Source organism: Geotrypetes seraphini, chromosome 5 (genome assembly GCF_902459505.1).
Source record: "Geotrypetes seraphini chromosome 5, aGeoSer1.1, whole genome shotgun sequence".
NCBI classification, from domain to species: Eukaryota; Metazoa; Chordata; class Amphibia; order Gymnophiona; family Dermophiidae; genus Geotrypetes; species Geotrypetes seraphini.
In genome coordinates this window covers 265,898,728-265,921,836 of record NC_047088.1, presented here as the reverse complement: position 1 = coordinate 265,921,836, position 23,109 = coordinate 265,898,728, and the positions used below count along the sequence as shown (strand labels likewise).

The window sequence follows — 23,109 nt, the reverse complement described above, 5'->3', positions numbered from 1 at the left end:
GCTGTGGGAATATTTTCTATACCAGAATTAAGTTCTATACGTATTCCAACAGGTGTTTACAAATGTTTGTTGTTTTTACACTCCTGTTCGGAGTGTTTTACTGTTTTCAGTTGAAGTCTTTCCTAGGTTCTGCTTGGCTATTCGGCAGACTGGATTGCAAGAGGGGAAGCTATCCTGATATACAAGTTTGTGCTCAGTCTCCACTTGCTGGTAGCAGTGAGGTATATAACCCATTTGTAAGGACTATACCAGTCTACAGGCTGACAGAAAGAAAATTAGCAGATAAGAACCTAATTTCTCCTTATAAAGTCCCAGTCTAGCCTCATCCAGAGAGGACACACAACCAGTGCATGGGGTATGCCACCTGGTCTTGGTTGTTAGCACTAAGGGATAGTGGCGAGATTAGAAATCCATCTCTCTTTCCCCGCTGCCTTTATGTGCTCCGTACTGAAGTTGTAGATGAAAACTGCCCCAGTGGTGGCTCTGGCCCTGCTGCTGCTGTGAATGCGACCCAGGCAGCACCTTGTTTCTGAGCAGAGCTCTGTGTACAGATTTCTCAGTCTATACTGAGCCTGTTTCTGGTTTATTTTCACTACCTTTCTTCCAGCATTTCGGACCGCTTTGGTCTGGGATTCTAGAGAAGAGTGGAGGGAATCAGTTGGCAGGGCCAGATCCGTCCTCTGAGAGAGAACAGTATGATTTGTATTATTCTTTAATTCAGATTTCATAATTAAAGGTTTGACGAGATTGAACAGAATTCAAGGCGCCCTTCAACTTTTCCGAAAACATCTGAAAACTTGGCTATTCTCAAAAATGTAATATGTCCTCCTATTCACAGGGCAAAGGTAGGGGAGGGACATTAAGGTGGGCAGACTGGATGGGCCGTGGGCCCTTATCTGCCGTCTATTTCTATGTTTCTATGTTCTATGTTTGTTATACTAAGTCCCTCTAAACTTTCTCTATACTGTCCTGTAATCCTCATTGGAGCTCCTTCTCTACACCATTTCCTGTAAATCGTGCCGAGCTCTACGATTGTGGAGATGATGCGGTATACAAACTTAAGGTTTAGTTTAGTTTAGCTTTATTAACAAGAACCTCATTCTTGCCATCTCCTCTCCCTCGAGTCCTGGTAGTCTGATTACAGTACTGTTCTCCGGGGGGGGGGAAGGAGGAGGTCAACAGGCCTCTTATTCTAATAATCCGATCTATCCTTCCAATTCTCTTAAGCCTCTCAATCAGCTCTGAACGTTTCCATTCTGTTCTGCGCATTGCACTTAATTGAGACATAAATAACTCAGCTACAAGTTGCACAACACTCGATCTATGCTCGTCATTTCCATCATTTGGTTGTTGCTGCTGTCCACATAGAGCCCACAGCTTAGCTTGAAGAGAAGTTAATGGATAGACCAGGAGATACCAACTGATTCCCAAAACGATGTCATGGCTGGACAGTTCCACAAAATGTGCTTTTAATCATACCTAATACCCACAAAGTCTCCAGCGTTCTGCAATTTCCAAATTTCATTTGTTCTAATGGGATTTAACAGGGTGACAGCATTTTTTAGTTTAAAAAATCTTTATTATTTTCAAGTCTTACAACAAGTGATGAGGGTGACAGCATTAAAGTATGAGGTGAATGGCATGTGGAAGATATTTAAAAGGGTGACGGCATTGAAGTTTATGGGGATGGATGATGTGGGTGTGACACATGGAAAAGATTTACAAGGGGATTGCATGATGTGGGAAAGCTATTTAAGAGATTCATACTGTTGAAGTCTGTTGGTGTGAATAACATGGGAAAAATATTGGAAGAGAGTAAGAGCACTGAAGTATAAGGAGGTGAATGCCACTGACTCCTGTGGACATGAATAACTTGGTTTGTAATTTGATGCACCTTCCTTGAGATTGTTACGTGGTGTTAGTATGAGGGGCTCAAGAATGGGCTATTGTTTGCTGCTCCTTTCTCAGGTGAAACAAGCCTCTCTTCGCTCCCACATCGGTGTGGTGCCTCAGGACACTGTGCTGTTCAATGACAGCATCCGGCAGAATGTGCGCTACGGGAGAGTCAGCGCCATGGACGAGGAGGTGGAGGAGGCTGCCCGGGCGGCAGATATCCACGAGCGAATCCTCTCTTTTCCTGATGGTAAGCACTGCCTCAATTTTCATAGCTTGTTTCAGTCCTAGGAGATCATTCAACCTCCATGTGGTTTACTTCATACCTCTGCCAGTCTGGCTTTTATAGATCATTTGCCTTTTTGTGTCCTTGGACTCTAATGATTCTGTACATCAAAAGGTTTAGATGAATATCCCCTGAGTGTTCCCCTGCTATAGTATGTGTAATAAGCAGTTCTGTAAATGGACTACTGCTATTACTACTTATCATTTCTATAGTTAAAACATTCAAGAGACAGTCCCTGTTCAGTATTTATTTGTTCGTTTTTATAGCCTGTCCTCCCTAGGAGCCCAAAATGGGTTACAATAAAATAAAATGAGGTACTTAGGGCTAGATTCACTAACCTGCCTCTCCGTGGCCGATCAGCAGCAGGCCGACCAATTCACCAAGGCTCAGCATGCAAATGGGGGTGATCGGAGGAACACCCGCTAGTGAGCGATCCTGACACATGCGCAGACCATCTGCTTTTCCTGTAGATGGTCTGCGCATGTGTTTTGCTGTCTATCTTTCTTTTTTTCTTTTTCTTAACTTTTTTTTATTGGCCCCAACTGTCCTGCTTTTTGCCGCCCTTCCCTGCAGTGCGAGCCCATGTTTTTAACCCACGGGTTTAAAGCGGGTTAAAACCACGGGCTCGTGCTGCAGGGAAAGGAGGCAGAGCAGGAGAGTATAGGGGTAGCATGAAGGCAGGAGAATCGGGGCTGAGCAGGGCAGCATGAAATAAGGAGAAGGCAGAGTCGAGGCTGAGCAGGACGGTATGAAGGAAGGAGAGTCAGGGTTGAGCAGGGCAGGAGAGTCGCGGTTGAACAGGAGAAGTCAGCAGAGAGCAGGAAAGGTCGTGAGCGACTGGTCCCCACCAGTCACTTCTTTTTGGATCGGCCAGCCCAGTCAGTGTTGCTGAAAAAGTTTAGTGAATCGCGTCCTTCCTGCTTTGCATGCCGTTTACCCTCATTTGCATGCGCAGATCAGAATCAGATTGGCCACAAGGTTAGTGAATCGGGCCGGGGTCATAAACCGATTGGTGCACGATCGGTTTGCTTAGTGAATCTAGCCCTTGGAGCTTCTTTAAGTTAACAGTACAGCTTGCAATTTTAATTGAACAGACAAATAGGACAAGTTGGTGTTAGCGAGTTTTTCAGAGAGGGAACAATAAAACAGGCATGGGTGCTTTACAAGTTGGTGGGGAGGTAGGAGTTAAAAGCAATCTCAAAAAAAAAAAAAAAAGGGGGAGGGTGATTTTAGCCTGGCTTTGAATACTGACAGGGACAGAACTTGACGTACTGATTCAGGTAGTCTGTTCTAAGTGTATGGTGTAGTGAGAGAGAAGGAACATATGCCACCGTGAAACAACACTCCACCCCGCCTCCCGGTGTCATTATAAACAGCAGGAGAAATGCCCACTTCCTCCCGCCGCCTTGAACACCCCCCACCTCCTGTGGGACTCAAGACAAACTCTGTCAGGCTTCATTTGTCAGCTATCTCAGCGTACCACTCATTGGTGCATGGTAAACCAATTTTACAACATCCTCCGATTTCTCATTTTATGAGTGGTCTTACCAATCTTAGACCTCCACTAAGAGACCCTACTCCATCCTGGAACCTCAGTGTAGTTTTGGAACAATTGATGACAGCCCCTTTTGAACCATTAGGATCTGCCTCTCCTACTTTCTTATAGCACTCACATCAGCTAGAAGAGTTAGTGAGCTTCAAGCTTTAGTCACATATTATCCTTACTTGGAATTTTTTCAAAATAAGGTACAGCTATGGACTCATCCTAAGTTTCTTCCCAAGGTGGTTTCGGACTTCCACCTTAACAGGTGTGAGGAGCTTAATTTTGTTGGTGGCAACAGTTTGTGGGGTGGTAGAGCCATTGAAGAGGGTATTTTTGGTGTGGGTAGTTATGGGAGACCAATTTTGGAGAGGTGGTAGTTTGTAGGGAGCAGTTTGAGGGTTTGGGGTTTAGTTTTCAGGGTGGGGCAGTTGGAGATGTTGTTTTTTGAGGTAGATTGTAGGATGCAGGAACATTTGAGAGGTAATTCTTGGGAGTGGGGACAGTTTGCAACCAGTTGATGTTGTGGGGAGGTAATTTTGAGGGTGGGATAGCTTGTACATAAGAACATAAGAAGTTGCCTCCGCTGAGGCAGACCATAGGTCTATCCTGCCCAGCGGTCCGCTCCCGCGGCGGCCCATCAGGCCCATTGCCTGAGTAGTGGTCTATACCTATCTATACCCCTCAATCCCTTTTTCTTCCAGGAATCTATCCAAACCTTCTTTGAAACCATTTAATGTGTTCTTGTCTAACACATCCTCTGGAAGCGCATTCCATGTATCCACCACCCTCTGAGTGAAAAAGAACTTCCTAGCGTTTGTTCTAAACCTGTCCCCTTTCAATTTCTCAGAGTGCCCCCTTGTACTTGTGTTCCCCCATAATTTGAAAAATCTGCCCCTGTCTACTCTTTCTATGCCCTTCAGGATCTTGAAGGTTTCTATCATGTCTCCTCTAAGTCTCCGCTTTTCCAGGGAGAAAAGTCCTAACTACTTTAATCTGTCGGTATATGGGAGATTTTCCATACCCTTTATCAGTTTAGTTGCTCTTCTCTGGACTCCCTCAAGTACTGCCATGTCCTTCTTGAGGAACGGCGACCAGTACTAGACACAGTACTCCAGATGCGGCCGCACCATTGCACGATACAGTGGCATGATGACTTCCTTCTTCCTGGTCGTGATACCCTTCTTAATGATACCCAACATTCTGTTTGCTTTCCTTGAGGCTGTGGCGCACTGCGCCGATGCCTTCAGTGTTGCGTCCACCCAGGTCTCTTTCCAGGTTACTGACCCATAGTGGTGATTCCCCCATTTTGAAAGTGAACATCGGGTTCTTTTTCCCCACGTGCATGACCTTGCATTTCCCTATGTTGAAGCTCATTTGCCATTTTTCGGCCCACTTTTCCAGCGTCGTTAGATCCTTTTGGAGATCTTCGCAATCTTCCGTGGTTTGAGCCCTGCTGTATAGTTTGGTGTCGTCTGCAAATTTAATGACTTCACAATTGGTTCCCGCCATAGTTCATTTATGTAGATATTGAACAGGAGCGGTCCCAGCACCGACCCCTGTGGAACTCCGCTCGTGACCCATTTTCAGTCTGAGTAATGGCCCTTTACGCCAACCCTCTGCTTCCTGTTTGCCAGCCAGTTTTTGATCCATCGGTGGACCTCCCCTTGCACGCCGTGGTTCCATATCTTCTTAAGCAGTCTCTCATGTGGTACCTTGTCGAAGGCTTTTTGGAAGTCGAGGTAAAAGATGTCTATAGATTCCCCTTTATCCATCTGGTTGTTTACCCCCTCAAAGAAGTACCGGGGTACAATAAGTTTGTGAGGCATGACCTACCCTTGCAGAAGCCATGCTGACTCGGTTTTAGCTGCCCATTGTTTTCGATGTGTTCACAGATGCTGTCCTTAATCAGTACCTCCATCATCTTTCCCGGGACTGAGGTCAGGCTCACCGGCCTGTAGTTTCCTGGGTCGCCCCTTGAGCCCTTCTTGAAGATGGGCGTGACATTTGCAGTCCTCCGGGATCTCTCCGGTTTATAAGGATAGGTTGCATATTTGTCGAAGTGGCTCCGCTATTTCTTTTTTTAATTCCTTGAGTACCCTTGGGTGAATGCCGTCTGGACCTGGCGATTTGTCGCTCTTTAGTCTGTCTATCTGCTTGAGTACATCCTCTTGGCTTACCTCTAAATTGACCAGCTTATCTTCTTGGTCTCCTTTTATGATCTCCTCGGGTTCCGGAATGTTGGTTGTATCTTCCCTCATGAAGACTGACGTGAAGAACTCATTTAACTTGTCCGCTATCTCTTTCCCTTCTTTTACCACTCCCTTTCTGTCCCCATCATCCAAAGGTCCCACTTCCTCTCTTGCCGGTTGCTTCCCCTTGACGTACCTGAAGAACGATTTGAAGTTTGTTGCTTCCTTTGCCAGTCTCTCTTCGTATTCTTTTTTTGCTTTTCTAACCACTCGGTGACACTCCTTCTGGTGTTCTTTGTGCACTTTTTGGTTCTCCTTTGTTTGGTCTTTTTTCCATTTTTTAAATGATGCTTTCTTGTCACTTATCGCCTTCTTCACTGCATTTGTTATCCACACTGGGTTTTTTGTTCTATTTTTTTTGCACCCTTTCCTGAACTTGGGGACGCACAGGTCCAGGCTTTTTCTACGGATTCCACCTTCCCTATGTTGCCGTTGAGTTTCTTTCCCACCATTTTCCTCATGGCATCATAATTTCCTTTTTTGAAGTTGAGTGTGTAGGAAGTTGAGTTGTAGGAAGTGTGTTTTTGTTTGGGAGAATAGGGAATGGAGGAGGCACTTTAAAAGGAGGAATTCTCTAATCACTGTGCTTTATTGTATATATGTTTGCTTTTCAGTATAATCTAATGTAGATAACTGTAATTTTCCATGAGAGCAGTCCAGTGCATAAAAACGCTCTCTTCCAAGTGAACTGCCCACGTACTACTAGCAGTAGGAGAAAGTACTTGTAAACACCGTTCCTACTGGTGGAACAAAAGAAAAGTGCATGAAGGGGTCCTCTATCACCACTCAGTGACCCTCCAGCTGCACTCTTTCCTTATAGGCTATGATACGCAGGTGGGGGAGCGTGGGCTGAAGCTCAGTGGAGGAGAGAAGCAGAGAGTGGCCATTGCTCGCACCATCCTGAAAGCTCCACAGATCATCCTTCTTGATGAGGTACAGCTGTGGCTCTATTTCAACGTCTCCTTATACAACCAGAGTTGAAAGAGGAGAATAACTGCCAGCTTTGGACTGCTGCTGTGGTTGGCACATCTTGGGCATGGCAGGGTGGGGGCTAAATGAGGGGACACGTACACCCCACCTAGTCATTGTGCTTCACTCACTGATGTGCCCTCCTCTTTCCCACCAGGCAACCTCTGCGCTGGACACTGAGACAGAGAGAAACATCCAGGCATCACTGGCAAAAGTCTGCAGCAACCGCACCAGTATTGTGGTGGCTCACAGGTACAGTCTTAACGCAACGCTTCTCAGTCTTCCTGTGCTGCAGAATACGCAGAGCAATCCACATCAAAGCCTCAAACACTGGTTTCTTTAGCACTCTCCAGACCAGTAGAAGATAATCTTTACAAATGGGTATATATCCAATCATGACCAGCAGGTGGAGACTGAAAACAAAACTGTGAGTTAGTACATAAGCTATCCCCTTCTCTATTCTCATCAGTCTGCCGAATAGCCAAGCAGAACCAAGAAAACAGAAATAAACAACACTCCGAACAGGAGTAACAACCAACATACCCAAAATGCTGTTGGAAAATGCAGAGGAGAGATACCAGAAGGAAAATGTCCCCACAGCTCGCCAGCTAAGCCAGCCGAGCCAAGCCGCTGTTCTTTTAATACTCCTTGGCCCTAGAAAAATACTAGAACCCGCAGCAAAAAACAAAACTGCCCGTGCAAAAGCCCCAACAACACAACAACAGACAGGGTGGGGACCTCTACTGGTCTGGAGAAGCTAAAAGAAAGTAAATTAGCAGGTAAGAACCTAATTTCTCCTTCGTGATTGAATTTGAGAACCCTGATCTAATAGCAAGGTCCTAACTGCTCTCCTAGTCACTGACAGAAACTCTTTAGCCCTCCGAGTCATAAGCTTGACAGTATGAATTATATAATATCATCACTTGTGGTCCTTCTCTCTCTTGACCCCCATTCCAATATACTGTACACCCCCCAAGCCACCTTCCTTCATCACCTTTTTAACACAGCCCAGTATTTTTTTACATAACTTCCAACCCTGAAGAAGACCACCTTTTGTGCACTGACCAGGAGTTGGGAGGAGAGATGGATGGCAGCACCTCAGGCTCCCATGCAGCAAAAAGCCCCAAGATTCAGAGGTAGAGGATGTGGTTCAAAGAACTGCCACTGCTTATCACCTCCTACTGGTGGCTAGATCAGTGTAGAGCAGGGGTGTCAAAGTCCCTCCTTGAGGACCGCCATCCAGTCGGGTATGCATGAGACCTATTTGCATGCACTGCTTTCATTGTATGCTAATAGATCTCATGCATATTCATTGGGGAAATCCTGAAAACCCGACTGGATTGCAGCCCTCCAGGAGGGACTTTGACACCCCTGGTGTAGACAGAGGGGGAAGTTAGAGATATGCTCAGCGGTGTGCCATCTCCCTAGTCCAGCTTGAACTTCACTTGCAGACCCCTGTGGCAGCGGCCTCTGGGGTCTCTTGATTCCATGGCAGAGGCCTTGGATATAACCAGCTGCAATAGAAAGAGTATGATTGAAGTATGTTCTCTCTGAATACGAAACATGACATGTGAATTGATAGGACTGTGTGCCTTTGAAAATGTGAATAAAAGTATCTTTACAAACACGTTAGTTTTCACTTGGTATCTGCTTTTTTTTTTTTTTTAAGTTTTTTATTCATTTTTCATATAACAAGTGTACCACTTAAATTTATACAATTTCATTACGTACACACTTGATATTCCTTCATACATTACTATATATATAATGTATCATTATATAATCTTTTACTACTGAAGCTTGGATATAGGTTGAATCAGAAGAATGATGAACTGGTATCATATTGTTTGGTTGTTTGACATTCTTAGGATATTTTTTACTTCTTTGTTGTATACATACAATATATACTCAAATATGTCAATCCGAATATAAGTTGAGACCCCCATTTTTCCCCCCCAAAAGAATAAAAAATAGTTGACTCGAATAGAAGATGGGGACTTAATATTCAAGTGCCATATCCTGCCAGGATTTGCATCCAGTGTTCAACCCCTCATGCCCTCCCCTGCCAGGTTCGGCACTCAACCCCCCTTCTTGCCAAGTTCTGCACCCAGTCCCCTTCCCTCCCTGCTCTGCAAGGCTCTGCACCCTACCCCCTTCCCTCCCTGCCCTACCAAACTCTGAACTAAGCTCCCTTCCCTGCCAGCCTCTGAACCCAGCCCCCCCCTCACTCCCTGCCAGGCTCTGCACCCTGTCCTACCTTCCTTCCCTGTACCCTCTTCCCCCTCTAGTTGTCTAGTGGTAGGCCAGGACAGTAGGGATCCCTTCCATCCTGGCCAATAGTAACAATTACCCCCTCCTCTTCCTCCTCCCTCCCTCCATTACATACCTTTTTCCCTGATGGTCCAGCTGTGTATCCTGCGCTGAACTCCTGGCTGCAGCCTTTCAGGGAGCGGCGCAGGACTGGGTGGGAGCTTGAAAAGCTTGCTGCTGCGTGCCAACCTTGATGCGCTGCTGGCTGCTGGCCACGAGATCGGCAGGAGGGATTCAGCGTGGTATACACTACTGGATCACCAGGGAAAAGGTACGCGATGGAGGGGAGGGAGGGAGGAGGAGGGGGTAATTGTTTGTTAGTATCGACCTGGACGGGAGACGTGAGAGATCCCTCCTGTCCCGGCCTAACGGCAAGCCAGCAGTCCGGGAGGGTGTCAGGTGGTCACTGGGTGATGACCTAAATATAGGACGAGACCCCCATTTTTGGGCCCAAAAACTTGTTCTATATGCGAGTATATATGGTATTTGCTTGATTGGTGGGGGAATAGTGAACACTGGGGTAGAGCTCATATTCAGGTCCATTTGGCTGGGGTCTATTGTATTGCTGGTAACACTAAAAGTAGGGATCTTTATTTAAATTTAGTCATGCAAAACTGACTCAACACAGCCAGTGTTTTAGTACCTTCCTCAGGAGTTTACAAATAAACAAATACATTACACAATATAAGACCAACAAATATGATATTAAAAATATATGAGGGGGTGCTGAAAAGTTCTCAGCCCAACTTACCAACTTCTTAAATTCTGAGTGTTATTTTGCCACTGTAGCTCAGAAGAGTGTTATTTTATTTCATTAAGTGCCAATTTGCAGAAACAAAATTCTGTGTTTTGACATTGTTTCAGATCATTGATTGAACCATATCCACGTCATTCTCTTCTTAGCTGGGATGAGAACTTTTCAGCAGCCCCTCTTAGATATATGAAAAAATATATATTGAGGTACTTTCATAAAAAGCAAAGTACATCAAGTCAGAACAAATCATAAAATATAAGTAATCTATTTGAATCATACCATGATATATCAAAAAAGGTCTAAAAATAACTAACTAAAATACACAATACAAATAAATAGAAAATGCCGTATTATGTGCTTGAAGCACTTTTCCTGGGCTTTAAAAGCATAGAAAGGACTAAAAGTGCCACATTCTATCCCCACCCTTTTATCAAACTGCATTAGAGGATTTTCACTCTGGCCGGCGAGGTAAGTTCTCCAATGCTCATAGGAATTCTATGAGCATCGTTGCATTTACTGCGCCGGCAAAACCTCCAGCGCAGTTTGATAAAAGGGGACCTAACTTTTTAAAGAAAATTAAATTTTTAAGAAGAAAAAGATGTTCATGAGCTAAAGAGCATGAATACATATCAAAAATAGAAACAGTCAGACCTTCAAATAGTTAATATTTTTTTTCATTAGATTTTTGATAGACTGTGGCACTTTTAGTCCTTTGTATGTTTTAAGGCATGGGAGATGTGCTTCAAGTAAATAATATAGAACTTTCTTTTCTCCCCCTCTTTTTACAAAACCACGCAAATGCGCTGCACTGCTCCAATGCTCATAGGAAGGAGCAACACAGAGCATTCAGTGTGCTGGCTGGCACTATTATGTATTTAATTTAATTTAATTTTAGACCTTTTTGGGGACTTGAGATATCATGGTATGACACAAATAGACTATGGGCTCCTTTTACTAAGGTACGCTAGCGTTTTTAGCGCACGCAGGAAATTACTGCACGCTAAGCTTCTAGAACTAACGCCAGCTCAATGCTGGCATTAAGGTCTAGCGCGCGGGGCAAATCAGCGCGTTAAAGCCCTAACGCACCTTTGTAAAAGGAGCCCTATATTTTATGATTTGTTTTGAATTGATGTACTTTATTTTTTTATGTGTACTTATATGTAATATATTTTATAAGAATTCTGTAAGTTTGGCAATATATTGTCGGAATGCATTAATAGTCAAACATAAATTTCAGCATTCATTTCATTTAGGATCCTCAGAGTCGAGCGTAGTAATCCTTCATCATTGTTTTAGAAAAACTGTTCATCCAATTAAAATTAAATTAAAATCATCATCATCGATCCTTTTTTCCGCTTATCTTTTTTCATAATTTGAACAGTTTTTCTAAAAAATGATGAAGGATTACTGCGCTCGACTCTGAGGATTCTAAATGAAATGAATACAGAAATTTCTTAAATTAAGTAAGATTACATATTTCTATATTTTATAACATCATGTTTGTTGGTCTTATATTGTGTAATATATTTGTTTTTATCCCAGGACAAGCAGGCAGCATATTCTTGACTGATGGGTGACGGCACCGACGGAGCCCCGGTACGGACAATTTTAGAGTGATTGCACTCTAAGAACTTGGAAAGTTCTGGTAGGCCGCACCGCGCACGCGCGAGTGCCTTCCCGCCCAACAGAGGCGCGCGGTCCCCAGTTTCTTAGTTTCCGCGGAGCTAAGAAGACGTGTTTCTTTCAACGGCTGTTGAAAGTTCTTTTTTCTACTTAATATTGCCTTCCCGCTCGCGTAAACCCTTTTGGAAATTTTATTTCCGTTGTTTCTTTTCTTTTCTTAAAAAAAAAAAAAAACAACTTAATTTTTTTCTTCAGTTTTCGGTTAGCCCCGGCGGGGCCTATTGCCATCATCGAGGCCTCGGCCTTCGATTTGGCAGAAGCCATATTTACTTTCATGCCCCCTCAACCCGGGTTTAAAAAGTGCCAGCGGTGCGCTTGACCAATTTCACTGACAGACCCACACAACTGGTGTCTGCAGTGTCTTGGTCCTGACCATCGAGCGTTTAGCTGCTCCCGGTGTGCGACTTTAAAGAAGAGAACACTTAAAAACCGCCAGATACAGCAGCAGTTATTGTTCAGCGCCGAGATGTCTGATTCCGCACCACCGGCACCGACGTCGGCTCCATCTCAGTTGGCACCTACTTCGTCGACACTGCGCGATACCGCGCCGGCGTCGCACCCTGCAGGTAAGCCGGCTAAGAAGCCTTCCCCGTTGGAGCGTCCTCCGGTCTCAGTTGCAGCGAGTCCAATCCTGCCGACCACGAGGCGCCCACGGAAGCGCTCCGCTTCGATTGAGGTGAGCCCCTCGACATCGGGTTCCTCTTCGGAGTGTAGAGCGGCACCCAAGGTACCGCAGAAGAAAAAAGCGGTACCGGTGCCTTCATTGGACGAGCGCATTGCCGCAGTCCTGCAGGTCCAGCTAAAGGAACAACTCCAACAGCTACTCCCTGCTCTTTTGACTCCGAGCCTTCCAGTCCCGGTCCGGTCTGAGCCGTCGGTACCGGCGGTGCAGCAGCCCCCTTTATCGGCATCCACTTTGTCGGTACCAGGTCACATCACTTCTTCGGTATCAATGCCAGTCTTGGCACCGGAACCGAGACACCAGGCTATTCAAACATCGGCACCGGCACAACCCTTAACTTCTCCCGGTACCGGTTCACAGAGGTCTGGTAAGTCGACTCATAAAACTCGACACCTAGAACCCTCCACACCGGAGTCACGAGACCGCAGTTTTCAGATGAGGGACCCTGATCTGTGGGGTGATTCAGAAGAGCCTTTCCTCTCTGAGGGAGAGTGTTCATCAGGGGACGAGGATCCTTCTGGTTTTGATCCATCTTCCAAACCTGATGCAACTTCTTTCACCTCTTTTCTTAAAGAGATGTGTGACTCTTTATCTATTCCCTTGGAGGCTGAATCCAAAAAATCCAAGGCATTTTTAGATGCTCTTGACTTTGACCAGCCTCCAAGGGAATTTCTCAAGCTGCCTCTCCATGACATTTTAAGAGAGACATTTTACAAAAATCTAGAGATACCCTTGACCATTCCAGGAGCTCCTCGTAAACTGGACTCCTTATATAAGGTTATACCAATTCCAGGCTTTGACAAGCCTCAACTCCCCCATGAGTCTTTATTAGTAGAGTCTACTTTAAAGAAATCCACGGGGGCTAGTGTATATGCTTCTGTCCCTCCTGGCAGGGAAGGTAAGGCCATGGATAAGTTTGGCAAAAGGCTGTATCAAAATGCAATGCTAGCGAACAGGTCAGGAAACTATGCTTTCCATTTTTCCTTTTATCTTAAGCATCTTATTCAAAGTTTGTCATCTTTTGAGAAATATCTCCCTGACCGTAAGAAATCAGCCTTTCGCCAAACTTCTTCATCGCTCTTACAACTGCGCAAGTTCATGGTCAGATCAATCTATGACACTTTTGAACTGACCTCTAGAGCCACGGCTATGTCAGTGGCTATGCGACGACTGGCCTGGCTCAGAGTGTCCGAACTCGATGTCAATCACCAAGATCGACTGGCCAATGCACCTTGCTTAGGGGATGAGCTGTTCGGAGAATCCATGGACTCTACTACTCAGAAACTTTCAGCTCATGAGACTCGATGGGATACTCTCCTTAAGACAAAGAAGAAGACCCCACCTTCTAGGCCTTTTCGTCAACAATCGGCCTACCAACGAAGGTTTGTGGCTCGTCCCTTTCCTCAAACACAGCAACAACCCAGGCGTCAGAGGCAGCAACAGAGGCAACCTGCTCGACCTGCCCAGCAGCAACAGCAAGTGAAACCTCCTCCTTCTCAAAAGTCAACTCAGCCCTTTTGACTTGGTTCTCCGGGACATAGCCAATCTTCCTCCTTCTACTCATCTTCCACAGCCCATAGGAGGACGCCTTATACATTCATAAGCCGTTGGGAAATCATCACCTCGGACCTATGGGTCCTCAACATCATCCGCCACGGCTACTCTCTCAACTTTCAGACACCTCCTGCCCAAAGTCTGCCAAGAGAGTCTGCTTTCAACACTCCTCAGTCTTCCCTCCTTCTTCAAGAGGTTCAATCCCTCCTCCTCCTGAACGCTATAGAGGAAGTTCCTCTAGATCAGAGAGGGCAGGGATTCTACTCCCGTTATTTTCTAGTCCCCAAAAAGACAGGAGATCTAAGACCAATTCTAGATCTTCGCGATCTAAACAAATGCTTGGTCAAAGAGAAATTCAAAATGCTTTCTCTGGCCACTCTTTACCCTCTTCTCAATCAAGGCAACTGGCTATGTTTACTCGATCTCAAAGAAGCATACACTCATGCAGTTCAATAATTTTTATTAAGTATTTTAAAGGATACAAGAATCATTTAAAGTACATAGAAACAAAATAAAGCTTTCTGTATATAAAATATATAAATCTATGTTTAACTGTATAGGAGCAAAGGCTCCAATTATTAAAAATGTATGTAAGGGATATATAAGATAAAGATGAGAGAGAGCAGAAAAGAAAAAGGAAAGAAAAATGAAAGAGAGAAGAGAGGAGAAGAAAAGGATAACAGGAGTGTCTAAGAAGATGAGCGTACATAGGAGTCTAAGAATGACCATGGAGATTTGTTGTATTTCAAGTTCATGCAGGTTCGGAATGTAACTCTCTTCTCATATGCATAGGATTCAAATCTATGATACATACTCAGAGAGTTCCACCAAAAGGTATAATCTAATAGCGAGGGTGATTTCCAATTTTTTAGAATGTGCATGAGAGCAGTCACCAACATGGTATCAATGAGTTTAGGTGGACAATTTGATTGTGTGAAACATGGGTGTTGAGATCGAAGGATTACAATGTCTATAGAGATTTCTTCTGAGCAGTTAGTAATAGATTGTATGGTGTTCCAGACATAGGTCCAAAAAGAGCGGACTAGAGTACAATGAAATAACATATGATCAAGAGTTCCTTCCTCTTTCAAACAATTCCAGCAAACAGAGTCTTGCTTTAAGTTAGCTTTCCACATGCGAAGTGGGGTCCATATTGCCTGCCACATAAGAAAGTACATTGATTGTGATACTCTAGAAGATAAAAGCGGGCGATTTGTTGATGACCAGAAAAGCTCCCAATCAATGTCAGAAAGCGGAGTGGTAAGTATAGCGTCCCAGTGCTTCATAGAGTGAGGTGAAAAAGTGAAGGAGTGATCTCTTAAAATGCTGTAGAAGGATGATATCGCCTTGCCTTTTAATAGAGACAGAGAAGACCAGTTGTAAATAGTATTTTTGGAAGCATACACTCATATACCGGTCAATCTGGCCTCCAGACAGTACCTATGCTTCATGATCAATCGTTGTCATTACCAATACAAGGTGCTGCCCTTCGGTCTTGCCTCCTCTCCAAGAGTGTTCACCAAATGTCTGATTGTGGTGGCTGCCTTTCTACGATCTCACCACCTTCAGGTCTTTCCTTACCTGGACGACTGGGTAATCAAGGCCAATTCATCTCAGACTGTTCTCCTGGCCACCAACCAAACCATCGTGTTTCTTCAACTTCTGGGGTTCGAGATCAATCTACCCAAATCTCAATTCATCCCCACTCAGAGACTTCAATTCATTGGAGCTATCTTGGACACAGTCCTCATGAGAGAGTTCCTGCCATCCAATCGTCTTCAAACGCTTCAATCTCTGTGTCAGCAGGTGCTTCTACAACTTTCCATCTCTGCCAAGCAAATGATGATACTCTTGGGTCACATGGCCTCCACAGTTCATGTCACACCCTTCGCACGTCTTCACCTGCGCACTCCTCAATGGACCCTAGCTACCCAGTGGTCCCAAGCGATGGATCCTTGCTCACGTCACATATCTGTCACATCATCTCTTCGTCAGTCTCTACAATGGTGGTTGATATCCTCAAATCTATCCAGAGGTCTTCTGCTTTATCTACCTCCTCATCAACTAGTCATCACCACCGACGCCTCCCCTTATGCCTGGGGAGCTCATTTGAATGAGTTCCAAACTCAAGGCCTTTGGACAGCCCAGGAAAAGAAGCATCACATCAATTTCCTGGAACTCAGAGCGATGTTTTATGCCCTCAAGGCCTTCCAACATCTTCTCTTCCCTCAAGTTCTCCTGCTGTGCACAGACAATCAAGTTGCGATGTACTACATCAACAAGCAGGGTGGGACGGGCTGTCGCCTCTTGTGCCAGGAAGCCCAGAAGATCTGGACTTGGGCCATAAATCACCACCTATTCCTGAAAGCTATCTACATTCAGGGAGAAAAGAATTCCTTAGCGGACAAGCTCAGCAGAATTCTCCAGCCTCACGAGTGGACACTCGATCCTTTCACTCTACAGTCCATCTTCGCTCAATGGGGCACTCCTCAGATAGACCTCTTTGCAGCTCCTCATAATCACCAGCTGCCCCTATTCTGCTCCAGACTCTCCTCTCCTCACCGTCTGGCAGCGGATGCATTTCTCCTCGACTGGTCCAATCTGTTCCTGTACGCTTTCCCTCCTCTGCCTCTCATGTTGAGAACCTTGTTCAAGCTCAAGAGGGAACGAGCCACCATGATTCTGATTGCTCCGAGGTGGCCCAGGCAACATTGGTTCTCCCTTCTACTCAACTCAGTTCCAGGGAACCTTTTCTTCTTCCACTGTTTCCTTCTCTGCTTACACAGCATAAGGAGACCCTTCTACATCCCAACCTCCAGTCTCTGCACCTGACAGCTTGGTATCTCTCGGGCTGACTTCTCATGATACTCTTTTGTCTCAGCCCGTTCGTTCCATTCTAGATGCCTCCAGGAAACCAGCCACTCTGCAATGTTACCATCAGAAGTGGACAAGATTTTCTTCCTGGTGTCTTCTTCACCATCTTGATCCCACTTCCCTGGCAGTGGAGACATTGTTGGATTATTTGCTTTCTTTGTCTGACTCTGGTCTTAAGTCTTTTTCCATCAGAGTCCATCTCAGTGCCATTGCTGCCTTCCATGAGCCGGTTCATGGAAAACTTCTCTCAGCTCATCCCCTGGTGTCCAGGTTCATGCGAGGTCTTTTCAATGTGAAACCACCTCTTAAAGCCCCTCCTGTTATCTGGGATCTCAATGTGGTTCTTTCCGCCTTAACGAAGCCTCCATTTGAACCTTTGGCTACCACTCCTTTCAAGTTTCTCACTTGGAAGGTACTTTTCCTTATTGCTCTTACCTCTGCCAGGAGGGTCAGTGAGCTACATGCACTAGTTGCAGATCCACCTTTTACGGTCTTTCATCATGACAAGGTGGTTCTGCGTACACATCCAAAGTTTCTCCCTAAGGTTGTCTCTGAATTCCATCTCAACCAATCCATTGTTCTGCCTGTCTTCTTTCCGAAACCTCACTCTCATTCTGGGGAACAGGCTCTGCATACTTTGGATTGTAAGCGGGCTCTAGCTTACTATCTAGAGCGTACGAAACCCCACAGATCAGTTCCCCAACTCTTTCTGTCCTTTGATCCGAATAATTTGGGACGTCCTGTTTCTAAACGTACGTTGTCTAATTGGCTGGCAGCGTGCATTTCATTCTGTTATGCTCAGACCGGACTGACACTGGAAGGTTCTGTCACGGCCCATAGAGTCCGAGCGATGGCAGCATCTGTAGCTTTCCTCCGTTCCACTCCTATTGAGGAAATCTGCAAGGCTGCTACTTGGTCCTCAGTTCATACTTTTACATCTCATTATTGTCTGGATGCATTCTCCAGACGGGATGGACACTTCGGCCAATCTGTTTTGCAAAATTTGTTTTCCTAATGGCCAACCTTCCCTCCATCCCTCTTTTTGTTAGCTTGGAGGTCACCCATCAGTCAAGAATATGCTGCCTGCTTGTCCTGGGATAAAGCACAGTTACTTACCGTAACAGGTGTTATCCAGGGACAGCAGGCAGATATTCTTGCGTCCCTCCCACCTCCCCGGTTGGCTTCTTAGCTGGCTTATCCTAACTGGGGATCGCGCGCCTCTGTAGGGCGGGAAGGCACTCGCGCGTGCGCGGTGCGGCCTACCAGAACTTTCCAAGTTCTTAGAGTGCAATCACTCTAAAATTGTCCGTACCGGGGCTCCGTCGGTGCCGTCACCCATCAGTTAAGAATATCTGCCTGCTGTCCCTGGATAACACCTGTTACGGTAAGTAACTGTGCTATTTGTAGACTCCTGAGGAAGATACCGTGTTGAATCAGTTTCACATTACTGAATTTAAATAAAGATCCCAGTGGAAACATCTCTCTATCCCTACTTTTGGTGATACTGGTTTAATTTTCCTAGGGGGACTCTTTGACAGTACCATCTACTGAGCATGTTCCATTCTTACTTCCTAGACTTTCAACTATCATCTATGCCAACCAGATCCTTGTGCTGAAGGAGGGGCAGATTGTGGAACGTGGGAGGTGAGGAAGGACCCTGGCATTAAGCCACTTCTTAAACCCCAGGTTGTGAGGGAGCACTTACAAGGCATGCAGCTCTGCGATCTGATGAGTGTCTTTATAGCCTTGTTTTGGAAATGCAACCTTTGTAGTTGACATTGGACAAACATCCTGCAAATCCTAGATTCGTTGATCTAGCTTCTTCTTATGTAATCCGCTATGAACTAATTACTGACTCTAGTGGAATCCAAATTACTTAATTAACTATAGGTTTAGCCAGAGACCATTCAGATGAGGGAAGTGCATATGAATTACTGGTGATTCTGTCAGCACTAATGCATCCTTGGATCAGCAGTTCAGCTTTTTCATTCAGTTAACGAGACTAAGGCCGAGTGCCGTACAGCCTCCAGGCTGCCACAGCATACATTCAAGGAGTGTTGAGCATATGACACTTTTATTGTGCCTAAATCTTTGCTGGTTGCAGATCAGTCCTGGCGTTCCAATGACATTGGACTTTCCTTGAATTCATGGAACACGCTTGGATATACTGATCGATTGTACCAACTATTATGGAGGGTTTTTATTTTATTTGAATTTATTTAGCTCACGTCTTTAGAGGTGTATTACATTCAGACACAGTAGATATTTCCTTGTCTCCAAAACAAAGGAAAAATGTATCGGGGATTACACAGAAGAAGCAGGATGGGACGAGAAAAGATCTTTACAAGACAATTTGGAAACCTTGTTGTTTCTCTTTGAAAATGTAGGTAGTTTGCACCATGACAAGTACAAAACCTTATGTGGGAGGAAATGCAGATATGCATGGGGCTCCTTTTACAAAGCTGTGGTACTGATTCGTGTGTGACAAATGCAGGGAAGCTCATTCAGTTTGTATGGGCATTGTCACATTTGCTGTACTGGGAATCGCTACTGTGACTTTGGACCTTGGAGATTTGAAAGTCTCTTGTATGGCCCTTACCTCCATCTGACCTAACTTTACCCTTTTCTTCACTTGCATATATTTACACCTGCTCTGAGATGTTTATGTATGTAAAAGGTTTGAATATTGCCGTCTTACTTGAGCTCAGCAGACTTTTCCCAGTTTGAATTTTCAGGAGGTATTTGTACTAGGGAGAAGACCCAAGCAGCAAAACACTGGGAGGGTGACTGGGATAATGCATGAAATCTGTGGATGTAGAGAGCTAGAGGCTTTGAAAGTCACCTGTTTTCAAGGGAAGAGCAGAGTGAAACAATAGATGCATTTGTAGATACTATGGGGGGGAAGAACAAGATGGTTTTTCTTTATTTTTTTAACTTTTGTGACTTGTATTTGTAAGTGAAATCTGACTTTTTATGGTTATCACCTCTAAGTTGTACAGAATTAGAGAGGGAGACAGCAAATAAAGGATGCACACCCTGAAGGTGTAGCCAACAATGCGTACAGTGCTTTTCTATCAGGATGTACTGTTTGGTGCTTTTCCCTTTTTTAAGTCTGTTAACATTTGTGCTGTGTCCTTAGGATTTGTTCCACCTTGTTTACTTCTTCCATAGCCTTTGCTGTTTCTCTAGCTGCTGGTGACTGTTGTCTTTCTCTCCTAGACACGAGGAGCTCCTTGTGAAGGGTGGTGTGTACGCAGGCATGTGGCAAAAGCAGCAGCAGGCCAGCGACTCCTCAGATTCTGCCTCTGACACAGAGACTAAAGACAGGAGCACTGAGAAACTGCAGCCCACAGTGGGGTCAGCAAGGAAAGGACACAGAGATTCTGTGACCCCCACCAAGAAGGCGCATTGACCCCTTTTGATCCTGTTCCTAGCCACCAAACACTACGGAATCTGCTCTGCACTGTTTGCGTCACTTGTCCAGCTGTGTTCTGGGAGAGGAGATGCTTTTATGAAATTTTATATACTGTGAGGGGAAGATACAAGCTGATTTTCACCTCACTCCTCCTGCGTTTGTCTTGTTGCAGAACACCAGTGGACCTATAGAATAAAACTCACACTGAAAGTTCTACATTTACACTAAAGTGCTGCTTAATGGATCAGCAAGGAATTTTAGCAGGTGCTTGCTAAAACTCTCTCAATGGCATATAACAGCCAACACAAAAGGCAGAGCATCCACGCTGACCTCTCCCTATTAATATGGAATTTCTCTCCCTCCCACCACACTCAGAAACGTAAGATCAAACTCTACAGAAACCATAATGTCTTTTAAAAATTCCCCATTAGGGCCTTATAGCTGGCAATGCTGCTGAACTGCAGTTGGAGCTAACAGGTAGTGATTCTCCCCTACCACATGATGGCGCTGTCATTCAGAGTTTAGTAGCAGTGTCAGTGATGACCAGGATAGAGGCCCACCAGAAGAAGTTTGGGCATAGCCTTCCTTTTTGAGGAGGGGGAAACTCACTTGAAGGAATATCAAGGCTTCTTGGGGTGTTTTTTAGTGGGGCTTCATTTTCTTGGGGAGAACGAAGAAGTCCCTCATGTTAATCAGCCCTACTGTTCTGGGTTAGCTGCGACATCTGGTTTGAGACAGGCATTGGGGGATAATTCTAGAACATGCACCTACTTTATTGTATACAATACTTGTATATAAAATAGAGACTATTTTACCTGTGAACATTTAAGCCAGATGTATGTGCATAACTTTCCTAGTATAAGTCCCAACCTTCTCCACCCAGCCCCCACCTATGGTACGTCTACCTGAGAAGTACACGCTATGTAAGACAGGGATAGTGCATAAGGGGAATTCTGGCAATTAACACCCAGATATTCTGGTCCTCCACATGTCTCATGTTATAGAACTTGTCCTCTAAATTTGAGATTTTGCAGGAATATGGTAAATAGCTGAATGGCATATGACACATGCTCATGAACACACACACAGGGTCATTTTAGCAAGTACCTGCTGACAGCACTGAACTCTGCTTTAAGTGTACTGTACATACTGGCCTTTATTGCACAGGTACCCAAATATCAAGTTTAAATTTTTATATTTTTTTTAGGTTGTACACACTGCTATATTGGTGGCAGCGACTGTGTGTGAGGTTCTATGTTTAATTTTCATAATGTAACATAAAAAATGAACTGTTCAAAGCTTTGCAGTTTCTTGTGGCATGAGGAAGGCTGCTGCTACCACTGCCGTCCTGCAGTCTGATACCATGAACTGTATCTCTCTTGTACACATACATTGTCACAAGCTCTCACAGGATCTTCTCAGTTCAGGAGAAAGGCCACTTGCTAAATGTGTGGAACCTGTCCTAGAAGCACAAGCTGGCAGGCAAGTTGTATGGTAGATTACTAGGTTCACCACAGCCACATCACAGTGCTTAAGATGTCAAGATAACATCATCTTTCATGCAATTTGAGGCTACTTAGTAATTCAATCATTTTGGAAGGAGCTCTTTTACTATTTGGGTACGATCATTGGCCTTAGGCCCCTGTTGGTCCCAGTGGAAATTAACATAAGAGTTGTCATACTGAGGCAGACCAAAGGCCCATCAAGCCCAGTGTCCTGTTTCCCAACAGTGGCCAATCCAGGTCACAAGTACCTGGCAAGATCCCAATGTCTTTGAGACCAGGCTGGCGTTACTAGCCTTCCAGTCCTTTGTGATGGGGGGGAGGTCAGTCAGCCACGGCCTATGTCAATAATCAGGGGGGGCAACAGGAGCACTTTGGTGGTACAGGAGACGACTCTGCTCATGGTCTGGGAAGAGCCGCACCTTCAAGAAATATCAGCTTTCCACATAGCCGGAATGGAGAATGTTCAAGTGGACATCCTCGGTCATCACGTGCTAGATCTCGGATAGTGGTGTCTCAGCCCAGTGGCTTTTCAGTTGATAGTGCAGTTTTGGGGTCAGCCCCTCATGGACCTGATGGCCACAAGTGTCAACGCCAAAACACCCTGCTTCTTCAGTCATCATAGAGACGGTCAAGCCGAGGGCCTGGTTGCTCTGGTTCATCCGGTTCTGGTGGTTCCGGATTGGCCTCGACTGTGGTACGCGGATCTGGTGAGGCATCTGGTGGCGGATCCTCTTCCTCTGCCTCTCTTGGACGGCCTTCTAACTCACGGTCCCATTCCAATGTTCGATCCGGGCCCCTTTTGTCTTATGGATTGGCTCTTGAAAGGGGTCACCTAGATAAGAAGGGGTATTCAGTAGTGCTGCCCGATTCACGATTCGAATCGGTTCACCAATTCACTTCGGGTGAATTGATTTGAATCAATTTAAATTTTAAAAAAATTGGCTTCCCGATTCGGACCCTCTCCCCTCGCCCCCTAAAGCAGGAGCGGCAGCGCTGCTCTTGCTGGCCGCTGCCGCACTTGTTTTAGAGGGCAAGGAGGGAGGGTCAGTCGGGAAGTGCTGCGTCCTGCTTCCCTCCTGGCCTCCCCGAAGGACTGCTCCCCCCCCTCAAAAGATTGCGCAACCCCTCCGGGAAGGCCTCCATGTTTCCCCTGGCCTCCCCGAACCGTTACCTTACAGCTTCAGCCGAAGATCGCGGTTACAGCTCTTTGCACTGCAGTGCTTTGAGCTGTTTCCTCTGCTGCGGTCCCGCCCCTCCTCTGACATCAGGGGAGGGGGGCCCTGGTGTAGAAGTACACGGAGGGATGGAAGGGGGTTCAAAGAGATGTGCTTATGCCAGACTTTGGGGGGAAGAAATAATGGGTCTAAAAATAGAGGAGAGGGAGAGATATGA

At 45.4% G+C, this 23,109-nt stretch overlaps 1 protein-coding gene across 5 annotated transcripts in view; it reads left to right on the top strand.

Moving 5' to 3' along the window:
• Window positions 1–21,593, top strand: part of ABCB6 (ATP binding cassette subfamily B member 6 (Langereis blood group)) — a 120,042-nt gene extending 98,449 nt beyond the window's left edge. For 4 of the 5 annotated variants that reach the window (XM_033945654.1, XM_033945652.1, XM_033945655.1 and 1 more), the window contains exons 16-20: window positions 1,969–2,143; window positions 6,792–6,904; window positions 7,098–7,192; window positions 18,373–18,441; window positions 20,017–21,593. In XM_033945654.1, the coding sequence (XP_033801545.1) occupies window positions 1,969–2,143; window positions 6,792–6,904; window positions 7,098–7,192; window positions 18,373–18,441; window positions 20,017–20,209 (645 nt within the window). In that variant the 3' untranslated portion in view covers window positions 20,210–21,593. Of the gene's footprint in view, window positions 1–1,968; window positions 2,144–6,791; window positions 6,905–7,097; window positions 7,193–18,372; window positions 18,442–20,016 lie in introns of those variants that run through there. The other variant, XR_004539558.1, reaches the window with a different exon arrangement.
• The last annotated feature ends 1,516 nt before the right edge of the window (window positions 21,594–23,109 follow it).